General features: G+C 37.9%; 1 protein-coding gene across 1 annotated transcript in view; it reads left to right on the top strand.

Moving 5' to 3' along the window:
* PPFIBP2 (PPFIA binding protein 2) overlaps positions 1-15,979 on the top strand; it is a 74,053-nt gene that overhangs the window by 39,660 nt on the left and 18,414 nt on the right. Inside the window, exons 5-10 of the mRNA XM_054171977.1 lie at positions 2,806-2,937; positions 8,430-8,522; positions 11,496-11,604; positions 13,103-13,135; positions 14,832-14,893; positions 15,555-15,630. Coding sequence (XP_054027952.1) covers positions 2,806-2,937; positions 8,430-8,522; positions 11,496-11,604; positions 13,103-13,135; positions 14,832-14,893; positions 15,555-15,630 — 505 coding nt within the window. The remainder of the gene's footprint in view (positions 1-2,805; positions 2,938-8,429; positions 8,523-11,495; positions 11,605-13,102; positions 13,136-14,831; positions 14,894-15,554; positions 15,631-15,979) is intronic.

A 15,979-nucleotide genomic window follows, 5' to 3' on the forward strand; every position in this document is an offset into this window, starting at 1 on the left:
CCTAGGAAGGTGTAGTGTCCTATTTCTAAGCTGTTTTCTGTCCTATTAAATATTACAAGCTGCTTTGTAAGAATTATGTATTTCCAAGACAACAAAGTGCAGAAGTGAGATATACACTGTGGACTGTAGTTTCCTTTGGCATATTGAAAAATGTGGTTAAATATTTTAAGTGTACAGTGTGAATTTTAACAATACACTCATGTTTGGAAAGACTTTGCTGTCTGTTGATCTGTCTGGCACACATATTGTAGCTTCTACATGACTCATCTTTGTAATTATTCTACTCTGAAATAGCTTTTTGTCCTTAACTTTTAAGTTGAGTTAAAAACAAACAAAGCAACAGCAAAAAAGCAAACTTTGAGAAATTAAGTTTTACTTATGGTATATTTTAAAATGGGGGGGGGAAGGTATCTTAACTATAAAGAATTTCTGTTTCTGTCCTGTATTTCAGCTCTTTAAGATCCTCCTGAAGCTGCTAGACCCAAATTACCATTTTGCCTGTCTTTTATTATCCTTTTTTTTTTTTTCCCCTTTGAAACCAATAACATAAATTTGTATTTTCTTTTCTTACAATTGCATATTTATTCTGGCTGAATTCAAGTCGCATCATACCACTGAAATACACTATAATTTCTCTGTAACAAAATGGGTCACATTCTTAATGAGCTGTTCACTGTGAGCATCTGCTCGAGGATGAAAATAATTGCTTCCAGATGTTGCCATTTCAAGAGGGGACATTTACTTTAAACGGCACTTTCCTTCAAAGCAGAAGTTAGAGACTCTAGATGCAAGAGAAATTGTCAGATGTTTTAAATCAGTGTAGCTCCACTGAAAACAAACTAAGGATAGTTAGTTATTTTGTCTATTTTAAGGCAAGAATTTTCAGCCAGTTTACACTGGCTGAAAATCTCATTCTCCAGCTTCAGAGCAAACTAAAATTTTGAGCTGATTAAAAAACCCATCTGCTGCCTTAATGCTTGCTTATACCAGGTAGCACAGAGCTACTGAACGCAGGAGAGGAGCTGAGTTATTACTCTCCACTGCATAACTAAGTGGAATCTGGGAGCCTCTACAGAAAGTAAGGAGTAATGCCAGATGGTGCACTCAAAGGATAGATCCTTTGTTGCACAGTGTCTCCTTGCCTTATTAAGAAACCTTTCTGTTATATCATGGAATACTGCTTTAGTTGGGGAGGTGTGGAATTAAATTTTGCTTCAGTTCAACAGTCAATTGCCTGTCCATGGGGTCAAAGTCACCTCATCCTGATAGCCTTTTTGATGTTCAGTGGCCATATTTTATATCAAAGTTTTCCTGTATAGCTATGTCTTAATCGGCAGAAGTCTGCCATGTTGACAGCTGTACAGAGCCTGTTCCAGACTGGATTGGAATGTGCCTCTGGAACTTGTGCAAATTAATGTTTTCTTGGAAGATAGAGGACTTATTTGTAATTATAATTGTAATTTGTAACCACCTTTGTAGAAAGCAGCTGCTACTGGGATTTCATTAGATGACTACCTCTTAAGAGTTTCTCAGTAAGAATGCCACTGCACTATCCTTCCCTGATTAGTGCTTGATTTATTTTGTTCAGATAAAAACAGCAAAATAAAACACATGAAATAACCCGTGAGGCTACATATCTGTTTATTTTCCCATCCATACACAAATATCATTGTCAATGTCAGCAGGAATGGGCATCACACTGGGAGTAGTGGGTGGTTTAGATAATGATGTTGCAATGCAGATGCAAGTTTAGTACTATTTTTAATTTGGGCAGTATTCCCCACTGGACTGAAACAAATCACATGTAGAGCAGATTTGGGTTCCAAGTAAACTTTAACTGTATAATTTTTAAAATAACCTTTGTGGCTTCCTTGGCTCCAAACTATGGCATACAACATGCTCTATGGCTTGTGGAAGAGGAAGAGATGAGAAAAGCATGATAGACTGGGCAGTTTCTGCTCGCTCATCAGCGTAGATCCACAATAACTACGGCAACTTCAGTTAAGTCACTTCCATCTAAATTAAAGCAGAATCTGCTGTGATTCCTCAGTGTGTTTCTTATGTGAGTTATGAATTACAGTAATTTTTTTAACTATTCAGAAGGCAGAGTTCTTTCACAAAGTTTGGGTTTGAATTTTCAGTAAGACTTAAACTCCTGAATGTTTTGGTGGTGGTTTTTGTTTTCTCTTTGACAAGGAGACCAACTAAAGCATTTTATAGCTATAATATACTGTTAAATCTTGGAATGTTTTTTGCTTTAGCTTTCTTGAAAAGTCAAAGACACAATGAAGGTGTGAATATTGAATGTTTTACACACAGTGGTACCATTCTGTCCAAACTATGCCTTTCTCTGCCATCTGGAAAAACAAACTCTAAGCGTGCAAACCAAAGTCATGGACAATTGTTTCTCCTTTACACTGTTACATAGTTTAGACATTGCCTTTTCAATTCCAGTTAGAGCATACTACTATTCATTTGCTGCTGTTACCTCCACAGTGTGTAGCCTTCAAAAGTTAGCAAGTACAATGTGGTGTAAGCTTTCAAGTATTGTTGCTTGTCTTTAGTATTGTGTTTTGGCTGGGGTGCTCACTGTGTAGTAACATCCTTTATTGAATAACACACAATAAGGAATTCTGAAATGTTTCATTATAATACTAAAACATCTTTGTCTGATGAGTAGCCAACTATTTGTGATGTGTTATGTGGTATTATGTAGGTTTGTGTGTGTCTTTTCTGTGAGTCCATGTAGCATTCTGTCAATGTTCAAATAAGCAACTGGAGGAAATAATTCTGCTTTGCTTTCAGGAGTTGCTAAGTCGAACATCACTAGAGACTCAGAAATTAGATCTAATGGCGGAAGTTTCAGACCTGAAGATTAAACTGGTTGGTATGGAGAAGGAACACAGTGAATATGAAGAGAAACAGAACAAAGCTGAGGTGAGTTTCTTTCATTGGCTTGTACAGATTCTTTTTCTCTCATGTCTGTCTATGGTATGCTGTCATGTACCTGAGCTTTTAAGCCAAGAGTCCATATTGTCGATCCCGTTAGTTCAGTGAGAAATATGATTATGCATTTTTGGGATGTGATTTCTTTTCCCCTCTCTCATTAAACTTCAGAGGTTGCTGGTTGGCTTTAATCAAGGCATAAATCCATTCCAGAGGCGTACATTACAATTGGTGTTTGCGTTAACCCTTTCCTTTCCACAGGACCTGGATTGGCATGGCCATGTGAAGCCTAACAGAGCTCTTTTATTTCCTTGGGCATGTGGCAGGGAAAACCATCAGCTCAGTAGTACCAGGGGTGCTACAAACACTTGTAATCACCCATAGTGATTTGAATTCACTCAGGGCACTTGGGAGGGAAAGACAAAGGGCAGGCCATTTTCTTCAAATGAGCCTTTCCCCTTGTTGTTACATTAAAAAAAGGTGCAAAATAATTTGACATGCATTGGAGGCAATTCCAATTCTTACTCTCCTTCTGCTGTGGATAGTTATGGATAACAACTTTGTACCATTTTGATTAAGAATGTGAAACAGGGAATCACATGAACAACATCCATTTTGTGGTAGTGAGCAGCAGGTGGAAACCTGGAAGGAAAGTGGTTATGTAGGTTGACATATGCTGCTTTATTCAGGGCTGCTGAAAGGGGGCCAACTAGAAGAGCAGTATATCAAGGGAGGATTACTAGGTTCAGGACTGACATACTGGTGACTGAAAAAAGACTTTATGTTGCTCCACATGGACTTAAGAGAATTTGAAATGCAGTCAATGTGAGAAAACAGTTTGCCCTTCATAATGTTGGTAGTGGAAATGTTGATAACTATGTATAAGTGATTTACATGCGGTGACATAATACATTTGGGGGGTGTTTGTGTTTTGACTTACTTATCCTCTGAAGTTTTCCTTAGAGATTAAAAGATAGCTTAAAGAGTGCAATTTCTGGCAGAGGTTGCAATCCAGAGAGGCACCAGCTGCTGTCTTTACCATCTGTGGCCTTCTCATGCTCTTTCACCCATAATTGTCAGTATTTTGTATACAGAAAGCTTAGGCAGTATGAGATACTACCTGGAAACCTAAACAGGTCTGTGCAGAGCCTGTTGCTACAGATGGCAGCCTGCTCCCAGCAACTGCCTTCCCAAGAGGCCTTCAGCACTTCCCATTGTATGTGAACAGCAGAACCAGGCTGCCTGAATTACTGCAGGATATGCAGAGCCAGCCTGACTCCTGGAAAATAACAAAGCTTTGGGGTGCGTTTGCACGGAGAGGTTTTTTTAAGTACCCCGTAGGTCTGGGCCTGTACTGAGGGTGAGGCTATGACCTGTGAAACTCTTCCACTGCAATAAGGTGTGTGGCCTCCTGGGATGGAAAAGTTGAGCTTTATTGGCCTGGAAGCCTTTGTTGTGTTGCTAATTATAGGAAATGTTACTGCTGAGATGGAAAAGGATTCTAATCTGATGGAAAAGTTGAGAATCATTGTGTTAAGTATGCCCTGAATTATTAACTACCTCAAGGTGTGATTAGATTTCTGTGCTCTTGAAAGTTGCAAGCCTGTGTATACAAAGCCAGTGAAATGGGCATTGTAAGCAAAGCTGCAGGAAATAAACAGCATTTTTAGTTTGCTGAGAGCAATCTGTTAAATTCTTTCAGAATGTTTCGAATTAATCCATTAACAAGATAAACAGAGGTTGCTTTCAATCAGATTGGGTGCTTGCTTGAATTCTGACACTTGAGTCATAGCTCCTTTTACTGTAAATGTCATAATTTTTAAAATGCAAGCACAATTTCAAACATCAGGATCACATTGAGTAGTATTTTCTTGATACTATCAGACTACAACTGCTGCCTCAATCTGGTAATAGTCTGGAAGTCTTACTGAGCTTCTTGCCTCCATTGCCTGACAACATTTTTCCAGTGAATAAACCACTGCTGTGGATGCAAGCCATCTGTCCTCAGTCTGCTCTCGTTGAGGCACACATAGTTGTGTTGAGAGAACCTAGCTGCATCAGTGAGACAGTTCTCCAAACTGACAGTGACCTAATTAAATTAATCTTACTGATACATTTGCTACTATCAGAAATAATAGTCCTTAATTTTCACCCCAGTGCATGTGCTACAGAGGCATCCAGTAGTTAAACCATTTTAAGCAGCTTTTACTTCATGGCTGACTCTGCCATTTCTAAATATAGTATTGGGGTTTTGAAAGTTTAAAATTAAATGTGACATTGCAGAATAATTCAGCTAAAACATGTTTGCTCTGCACTCTTAATTTTGTGTCAGCATATTTCACAGCAGCTGTTTCCAGTCATATAGAATTTATCTATAGAATTATTTCTCTGGTTGGGTTGAAGGAAACAGAGCAAATTAAGATATGCTTCTAAATGTGAGCAAGTTTTAATGTGTCAGATTCATTTCACTATCTCCTGCAGCTGTGGTTTAGTTCTGATTTTAGTTAGCAGGAAAGAGTTTATCAGGCATCTCTAACTTCCTCTCAAAGGTATTAATTTCACACTGAATGCCACTTGTCTCTGCACATGCTAAATTTAAAGTGCCATTTATTTTTACATATAACACAGGCCAAGAGAGTAGCTGCTTGTAAATGGACTGTCTCACACTTGGCTTTGTAATTTTAATTCCTGTTTTGTGGAATAATAGTCTACTTTTGCCACAGTGACGCTGTGAAAGTTTCTGAAATCCCACCTGAGAGAGTTTGTGTCAGTTTGCTTTTACCTGAGAAGCCTTAGAAATTTTGGAAAGGTATTTTGTTAATGTACCAAGGTATGAGCAAGCAACATTATCAAGTGATTAATGGCAGCCTAGATACCTGTTCTACTTCTACACAGACAAAAGAAACCTATCGCCATCAGGACACTGCAAAAGTAATTGTCCACTTCAACTTGCTTAATACCCCTTCTTCTGACCCACTTCTTTAGCATGAGATAAGATTTATGGTTTTTACTCTTTCATACTGAGTATCTGAAGACTGCTGTAAGCTGTGGGAAGCGTTTGTAGCTCTAGCTACAAATCTAGTGCATAGTTTCTTGCCATTTCAAAGAAACTTGAATCAGTGAGACACTGACTCCCACTGAGGAGTTTATGTTGTTTCACCTGAATCAAATTCAAGATACAGTGTGTTAGTGTTAATAAATGTTCATGTTGTGAAATAATCTCAAAATTGTGGAGCCTTTTCTGCTTCGACAGTAGAAAAAACTGTAAAGGCATGTATTGCAACTCTCCTCTGTTTCTCCTTTATAGACCTCTTACCTTTCACTGAGAGAAGGTTTTCTACTGTTCCTGTACTGTCAAGTTTGCCTTGAGGGTTGTCTGTGAGGTGAAAGAGAGAAAAATTACAAGGCAGCAGCATTGTTTCTGAACAGCTGCCACAACTGGGGCCAAATCTTAATAGAATCAGAATCATTAGTCTGGAATATAGATTCAGTTCTACTTAAACTGTCGCTCTGTGCAATATTCCAGATGTATACCCATTCACCTGTACACTGTCAAAAGATGAACACTTTAGCTGTGTTTTTCCAGTTTGCCTTTGTTTATGTCTTTGTGTTGCAATTGTAGAAATATCTTCTTTGTGTCATTTTCTTTCACCTCTTTTTTGTGTGTGTGTGTGTCTTTTTTCACTTTCTTCCCATGTATTCAGTCAGTAGTGAACCTGATCAGTGAGCTACAGGAGCAGATGTGTAGACTCCAGTTGGAAATTAATAGTAGAATCCAAGAAAGAAAGTCTCAAGATAGGAAACCAGACTTGACACGTAGCGGTCTTCAATCTAGTCAAGGATCAGTGGTAGAGACTCCAAACCAGAAGAGTTGTTCTCAGTGTGATGTATGAAAAGTGCACCTTAGCAGAAGCCTGTGTGTTGCCTGTTCTGTTCTCTTGCAGAGACTAAATTCCACTAACCAGAGCTGTGTTGTGAATTATTGACATTAATCTTCATGGCTTTCATTAGCAAAGAGTGAGGTGGTCGTAAAAATCAGCAAAAATAACCCCACCCAAGCCACTGCACTTCAGTTACTGGGACAAATTTAGTCACCACTGGTGTCTGTTTACTAAAGCACAGACACTTGCAAGACCAAATCATGTCTTTCAGACTTTAAAAAATTATTTTCCTTTTACTTGTGGTCTATAGCACTGGTTTGGTGTGGGTTTTTTTTTTTTGGGGGGGGGGGGGGGATTTGGGTGGTTTTGTTTTTGTTTGGTTGGTTTTTTTTTTCCTTTAGTTGAGATTTTTACCTGTTTGATGTGCAGCTTGCTACCATGGTTTGGTTGTTTGCTGATTTTCCTCATCATGATGTCACTGTGCATGATGGTGCATGCTAAGCAGTCCTCTGGTTATTAATCCCTGAATATCTTAAAAGCTTAACACAGGTATAAATGCAGTTTCAGATAAGACAAGCTGAAACATATCCTTTATTTTTCGAACAATAATGGTAAAGTGAATAAAAGAGAATAAAAATAATCTGCTTATATCTCTAAAATAGCAAATCCATCAGTTCTGTTTTGGTTTTTCTTTTCTCTGGCCTCAGCAGTGATCAGTAAAGCATTTTTGAATTTACATTACAGGTCCCAGTTGTATTTGACCAAAACTCTGTCACATGTCAACAATACTTTGCATAAACTACTTACATTTACTGAAGCTGGAAAGATGCAGGTAGCCCTGAAAGGGCCAGTTTAATACTTGTTATTAAATCAGTTTGCTTTACTTGCCACGTTCCTTTGGTTACAATTTGTATCCCCAGAACTCATTTTACTACTAATCTGCTTACATTGCCAGGGAGTTTGGTCTCTCTAAAGCTCCATCAAATATTTAATAGTACTGTCCTTCACAATGAACAAGAAAATATGGTTCTATCAAGGAAAGGGAGAAGGGACATTTGATGAATAGACAGAGAATGTTAAGAGCCCTAGTTGAATGCAGCTCCAGGCAGCATCAACTTGGCTTGCGTGGTGGCAAACATCAGTGGTGAAAGTGCATAGTTTTAGTCATATTCGATTGGGTGTGTATGGTATTAAATGCCTTGCTAGATATTTAGTCCAAGTGTTCCTGGTACGTAGCTTAATCATTTGTTTGGGAAGAGGATTGTCATTTTTAGCAACATTTGTAATCTTATAGCACTGCATGTTTGCTCTTGCATTCTGAGGTGGCTGAAAAACAAAACCCCCAAAACAAACACCCCCCCCCCAGCCCCCAAAACAACACCACAAATACTGATGTTTTTTATACAAGACTGCAGTTGTGGATTTTTGGCCCATTTTTCTTATCTCTCATTTCAGAATACTTGTCATCTTAGATGAAGTCACAGTTTTTAATGTGGTGGTTCAGTGTTTACTACCACGTGGTTTGTGCATGATCTTTTAATCCAAAACTTACCAATAAAAATCTAACACAGAAATCTTTTAGCTGATGTTCTTTCTTTGCAGGGTTTGCTACAGGAACTTAGACGCCTCAAAATTAAAGTGGAAGAATTGGAAAATGAAAGAAATCAGTACGAGTGGAAATTAAAAGCAACAAAAGTAAGCATAGTCCTTGGCATTTACTAATGACAGACTCATTTCAGCTGGAGAGGGATGCCTCTATTTCCCATCAATATTTACTTTTCTTACAATTGGTATCTCTCAGGATCTGGTATAAAGTCAAGGTTTCTTCAAACATTTTGGGAATAAGTATTCTGGTTTAAAGTTTTTGTGGCTTCCTTTGCTCCCTTCTTGCAGTTTCCAGTCTTCTACCTTTTTGTAATTCTTTCTTAATTACCAAACAAACAAAGGACATAATTTTTACCTACAACAGACCTGGTCTGAGTGTTCTGAAGAAAGGTCTCTCTGAAGGTTTTCACTCTTTTATTTGTATGATTCTGGGATCTACTTTCCAGACTGAAGAGAAGAGACTTGCAAATTTGATTGGGTGTTCACTTACTATGGAATTTATTTTCATAGAATTATAGAATCAGTAAGGTTGGAAAAGACCTCAGAGATATTAAGTCCAACCTATTACCTAACGCCTCATGACTAACTGAACCGTGGCTTCACATGTCACGTCCAATCCTTTTTTGAATACCTCCAGCTGGCAGTGGCACTGTTCACCACCACTCTCTGGGCTCAGCCCTCCCACCAATTCCTAACCCAGAACACAGTTCTCCTGTCCAAGCCACAGGCTGACAGCTTGGCCACGAGTTTGCTGTGGGGGACGGTTGTCAAAGGCCTTGCTAAAGTCCAGGTAGACTGCATCCACAGCCTTCCCCACATCCACCAGTTGGGTCACCTGATCATAGAAGGAGATCAGGGTGGTCAGGCAGGACCTGCCCTTCCTAAATCCATGCTGGCTAGGCCTGATCCCTTGGCTGTCCTGCAGGTGTGCTGTGATTGCCCCGAAGATGATCTGCTCCATAATCTTGCCTGGCACTGAGGTCAGGCTGACAGGCCTGGAGTTTGCAGGTTCCTCCATCTGGCCCTTCTTGTGGATTTTAGTAGATATTGAGCCCAAAATACATTATTAGATCATCTGATTTGATTTAATGTATATCAAAGTGTATGGCTGCCTTACCCTTCTTTTGATCTTAAATCCTGGTAAGCTGTTGGACTTGATGATCTTTGAAGTCTCTTCCAACCTTGGTGATTCTGTGATAATGTGGAGAAATAGACATTTGAAACAATAATTTCCCCCAGTAATTAATTTTTCTCATTTAACATCCGCATTGTTGAAGAATTGTACTGTAGTTGTAGTTAGAAGTTTTAGTTTTTTCCCCCTAAATTAAAAAGCATGTTACTAATTTTCCCTGTTGAGGTACACTTTTGTGCTGTAATCCCTTTCCCTTTCATTTGTGTAGTGCTGTAATGCCTGTTCATACTAATGTCTGACTTTTGGAGTCGTGGTTGGATCTTGGAAAAACATTTCAATTATTAAACTGAGCTTTCTTTTTAATATTTGATAGCTTCATCTTGAAATGGCAGACAGCTATTATTTACATTATCATTTCTCTCCTTTTAGAATTCTTGGATGAATATTAAAATGCTGCTATCGTGTCCCTTTTTTTTTTCCCTATTAAAATAATAGCTCTTGTGTCCATGAAGATCTGTTCTCCGGTGATGGATTGAACAGTCTTTGGGAAAATATTTTCACAAGCAGTGTGTGGCCAGCTGCCAAGACAGATAAAGATGAGGGAAAATGTAGGAACAAAATGAAAATAGGGGAAAAAAATTGTGCAACCCATTGAGTGAGAAAAGATTCAGGACTAAAAAGGAAGAAGAGTACAGGGAGAAGAAGCAGAAGAACAATTGCAGAAGTGACAGAAATGAGATGTTAAAGGAAAAGAAGGCATTTAAAAGAGCTCTGAGATCAAACAGACCAGGGGAGGCAAATCCAAATCTGGCATTAAGAAGTCTGCAGCTTTTGTCTTCCTGTTGCTCCAGCTTCTTAGATGAGAAATTGGAGTATTTCCATTGCTGGATATAAAAAGCATATTAGTCACTGGGAAGTGTAGAATCTTTTCAGATATGCGACAAGTCAGATTCTTTTGTAGCATATGGAGTTGCAGACAGGGCAGTGATCTTTTACTGCCATCCAGCTGCTTGCTTCCTGGTGAAAATAAATTTGTGTGTTAGAGTAAATTAGTCCATGTTTTGCCCTGCTTGGATAATCTGGGTTTGTGTGGGGTGTTATTTTGTTTATCTGTTTGTTTCTATTCTTTCTTTAACTGCAAGGAGCTTTGGTATGCTTTTGCGGGGGGAAATGTGGAGTGTTGATACATAGAAGCTTTAAGTCTCCTGACAAACATCTTAATGAAACTGGTGACTTAAAGTATGCTATTGACAGTTTTTGTCACAAATAGGACACAGAGATGAGAGCCACTGTATTACAAACCGGGCAAGCACAGCATTTTCATCCCTGGGCACCGTTGAGGTCTTTAATGTTTAATACTCTGTCCTAGTCTAGTGGCACCACAGATTGCAGTATGTGTAAATTAATCACTGCTATATTGTTTCACATACATAGTTGTTTTCCAAGCCATTCTTTGCTTCTTGTCTATTTGCTGTAGTATCTGATATTAGGGAGAACAATTTTGTTACCCTGCTGAGAAAAGGGCCCAGAATTAATAGATTCTGTTATATTAGTAAGTAGTAACTAGTGTTGAAAAAAGTGTCTTTTAAGAAAATGCTTTGGTCTTCATGCAAAACTCAGGATTTGCTTTGTAATAGTAATTATCATATGACCAGCATTATAGCACAGAGAGCTTTCCAGGGTTTTTTTGCCTATGTGGATTCTTGAAAACTTTACTTCTCTGAGGTCTAACTGCATTGGGAAAAGTGAATTTCTGTAAAAGAAGTAGGCTAATAGCCCTGTGAAATATGTATGGTTGTTATAATGTTTGTGATATGTCCTAATTTGGGAACAGGACACCAATTAAAATAAGGTGTTATGCTTAGTTTGTTGGAAAGAATCACAGAGAATCAGTGGTGATGTTCTTCTGCATTTCTTGTACTCTCTTTCAGGCTGAGATAGCCCAGCTTCAAGAGCAGCTAGCTCTGAAAGATGCAGAAATAGAACGCTTACAAAGCCAGCTATCTAGGACCTCATCACATAGTGAAGTGGCAGAAAGAGGTAAGAGGAGGGGCAATAAAATTTAAAATTCAAGACCCCATTTTAACTTCTCTTGGCTTCTTATTTCAAAGCAATACAAAGAGATACAAGAATAGAGTTACAGGATTTGTTTTCAGAGGAAAAATGGTGCAAACTTCCTTTGTCTTTTGATAGTGAAAGTGTCCTTTAATGTGGGAAATTCTGACCCAGTCCAGAAGCAGCACAAATTGCAAAAATGTCCTAAAAGCACTAACACTTTCTTTACTCAAGTTTTATTTATAATTTGAAAGACTCGTTGTAATTCAGTGGGAAGGTATTTTTCATTTATACAGTCAGAATTTATTTGCTAAATCTTTAGTTTCCATTTTTCAAGGGGGAAAAAAACCACAACCAAAACTACAACAAAATTATCCAAACATTCTAAAACATAGTGATTCACATCTTTTCTTTCTTCAGGACTAAGTCTCATTTAGACTCCTTCTCCCACGAAAGGTTGACCCAAATGGTCTTTCAAAGTCCCTTTCAACCTGGGCTGTCTATGATTCCATGATATAGCACTTTTCTGCTTTAAATGTGCACTGTTGGTACAGGTCAATAGCAAATAAACCATTTTGTTTAGCTTTTGGTCTCAATCAGTCCTGTCATAGCTCTGTGAAATACTGACTCCTTGGGGCTTCTGTGAACTGCTGGGCTGTGAGCAGTGTGGTATTAATGACTTTTTTCACTTGTCCGTGCAGGAGTATTTGCCTGTGGTTTACTGCAGTGCATCAGCTTACCTGCACTAACTGCTATGGTGGGTGTTAACTACTGCTTCCAAAGAGGGTCCTTCTTGAGATGTGACATGTCAGGTTCTATGCTACCTCCTTTCCAGGGCTTAACAAGAATCTTTTTATAGGAATTAATGCACATGGGCCTTTTGTAGAAGACCGTATTTTGACTGTTGTTTATTGTAAAGAAGTGACTTAACATATACTTGGTACTGATTTTGCTAAGCTTCAGAGCTTGTGCATGTAGAGAACTGCATGTTCTAACTAGAAAATGAGTTTGTCTAACAGCAGTGTTTTGTAAAGGAACACTTCTACTAATAGAATTTTCTATTCTTGTGAGGTTCCCAAATAATTTATGGTACTTCAAAGGAAAGGTAGTGGTATGACAATAAATCAGTAGATCAGGAACTTTCAGCTTCTAGTAGTGTGTCTTATCCTGTTCATACTGAAGATGGGTGAAACTGGTCTTGATTCCAGTGGGAGAAGTGTCGAACCCTGTACAGCTGCTTTAGGCTACATTTACGGAAGCCACGTAGACAATACTTGGATGGAAACAGCATGCAGCAGTAATAATTCCTCTGGGGAAAAAAAAATGGGATCAGATTTGTAGGTGGTCTTCTCAAATAAAGTTGAAAAATAATGTCAATGTACTTGTAGTATGCTAGAATGCATATTCTCATTAAATTGCAAAATTTATCTAATATGTGCTTTTTCTGCATACTTTATTTGACTCTCACCATTTACCATCGTAGAGGAAGTTTATAGGAGAAGGCTAAAAGAAAAACGTAAGCTTTGTAATTAACTTTTGGCTTTATCTCACTGTTCCTTTCACACAAATTATAACTCAGATGCATTCTGCAGCAATAATTCAATGTTTGTTTAGATTTGGCTGTCTTAATTGTAGTATACATGAGACACTGCTTTAATTGCTTGCAGCGAGCAGACAGCTACTTGCACTGTATAGGAAGATCTCACTTCAGGGAACAAAAAGGCAGAGGTTCACAAATCAAATAGCTGGACTTCAAAGTGATTTTGTCAAGGTTAAGAGAGGCAAAATTTTACCTTTTTTTATTTGTACATATGTAAACTCCATATAATACCTGAAAGATGGCTTTGATTGAAGGTTTCCTCCTTTGGAGGGGAAGAATCTGGCCTTTTTTTAAATCAATGCAGTACATTTAAAAAATAGCTATTTTAATAAGCTTATTTCCATACTTAATGTTGTTATGAATATTTTCAGTGAAGTTTGCTTTAATGTGATTAAAATACCTCGACACCAGATCTTTTTGAAGTCTATTATTTATGAAAGGAAATTAATAGGGCTGGGATTTTTGATGGCACCTAAAGGAAAAAAATCTTCCAATTGCTTGCCAACTGCTTGCTGGCTTTAGTTTTTGATTTGGCTGCGTCTGTGCATGTCTTGTGTTACTAAGCGTCTTCTCTTGCAAGATAAATGTTTGCAAGCTTCATTTGCATGTTTTAAAATTTGATCATTGCAAGGTGTGTACTTTTCAGAATCACTACAAGAGAAACTAATTGCAGTTTTTGCATGTAGATGAGAGATTGTGTGTTCAATAGGTAGTGGTAGGACACATCTGGTTTTTTGAGGAATGCTCTTCAGCAGTATTGATTTTCTTCTCTCACTGTCATGCCTGCCACATCTGTTTTTCATAGTCGTTTTGTGAAACAAGTGGGTCTGTTTAAATGTTGAAGTATGAATTCCTTCAGTGGCAGCTACAACATATAAAGAACTGTTTCAGTTTGTCTCCATCATCTACACTTGATTTAGTGTAGGTTGGAATCGGTTGCTAGGAATAGGACACCACAAAGAAATTAAAGATTGGGTTCAGTAAAGTTAGAATGATGTGAGTAACAACCTCTTAAATTTTCAGAGTGTGTTTGAATAGATTTGACTGCAACAACTGAACAGCTTCTATCTTGCAATGCCAAATTGCATGTGAGGCAATTCTGTATTAGCTTTTGATGTAGATTTTAATTTAGTTGTTCATACTGAAATGTTTTGAGGGGGGAAAAAAAAGAAAAGAGAACACCACACCAAAATTACCTTAAATTACTTTTTGTTGGTGTTCATTTTCAAGTTTCTTGAACTACTTCTCATAAACTAGCAAATCTTTATCTTAGATGCAATATAGCTAATTTCCAGTCACGCTTCAATCGTACGTAACAGCAAACACTTTAATCTTTTGCAAAATAAGCTTCAATGTTTCTTTGTTACTTCATTACTTGACTTTTAGAGTATAAAATACTATTATAGAGCCTTCCAGAAGGAAACCCAGCATGTTTGTGTTGCACAATGCTTTTAATAGTTCAGCTTTTGAAGAGCCCTGAGTGAAAAGTAGTTTCATAAACTGACATGCTCTTGGTTACTCATAAGACTATAATGATGCTACCACAAAACAGACATTGTCTACACTAAATAGCAAGAGTAGTTTCCTTATAACATTCAAAAAATGTTTGTAGATCAAGAAGTTCAGCGGCTGAAGATAGGAATGGAATCGCTGTTGGCCGCAAATGAGGAAAAGGTAAGAAATTTCTGTGAGAGACTTAAATGATGGCTTTGAGTCTCTGAAATGCTCTGAATACATTGCTTTCTAAGTGTAGTATTTACTCTTATAGTATAATAGCAAAGTGTTAGGTAATGGATAAAAAGTGGAGTCTATAGTGCATCAGACACTGGTGAGACTTCAATTCTTTGGTTTTGTACAGGTTTGATTACCCAAGTTCAGCAAGGTGGGTTTAAAACTGAAGTTTAGATGTTGGAATGCAAAACAAATCCCATGAGAGAGGATTAAGGATCACGACTAGATTGTTAAACTATACAAAACATAAACATGATTTATTTTATGATTACAGCTATGATGTGAGCAAAGAAGCAAACTCTAGAATCTTGTCTTGGCTCTTACAAGTGAAAGCTGACTTCCAAGTTTTGTTTCTGTAAATAACTAATTTACCAGTAAATTCAAGCTGCTTTGTTTTCCTTGTATTCATAATTTCACACTGTCCAGTAAAGATTATGTACAATAGCCAAAAAAGGGCAAGAAACATTCCTTACATGGCATGTGAGAGACTTGATCCTGCTTTCTGGGAAAGTGGGCCACAATCACAGAAATGAATGTGTGAAGCAATGTTTCTGCCGCTGTAAAGTAGTGGTTTAAATGCAGTTTCATTTAATGCTCTTCACAGGACCGTCGAATAGAGGAGTTAACACTCTTGCTAAGCCAGTACCGAAGAGTCAAAGAGATAATGACTGCAGCTCATGGTAAAGTGTCTTGTGAATAGTTTTCTGATATCAGGCCTTTTAAAAAACTGCATGCACTAAACCTGTTACTTGTTTTTGTTTTAAGCATGTGTGTGATGATACCTGTTGTAGAATGCATGTATTTGTATTGTGTTGGACTGTACACTTTTGGATGGAGAGAACCACATCATGTGTTGACAAGGCTTGTGTGCTACTACCTGCACTTTTGTGGAGATTTCCTTTTTGTTCTGTGTGCTGTAGGCAACACAAAGAAAATGCCACTAAGAAAAAGCCTCGTAGCTGACTGGGCAAGTTCTGGTTGGAGTGAACAACTGAAAACCCATGGTTGCTTTGGAGTATACACTGTTAT

This window comes from Dryobates pubescens, chromosome 22 (assembly GCF_014839835.1).
Source record: "Dryobates pubescens isolate bDryPub1 chromosome 22, bDryPub1.pri, whole genome shotgun sequence".
Lineage (NCBI taxonomy): Eukaryota > Metazoa > Chordata > Aves > Piciformes > Picidae > Dryobates > Dryobates pubescens.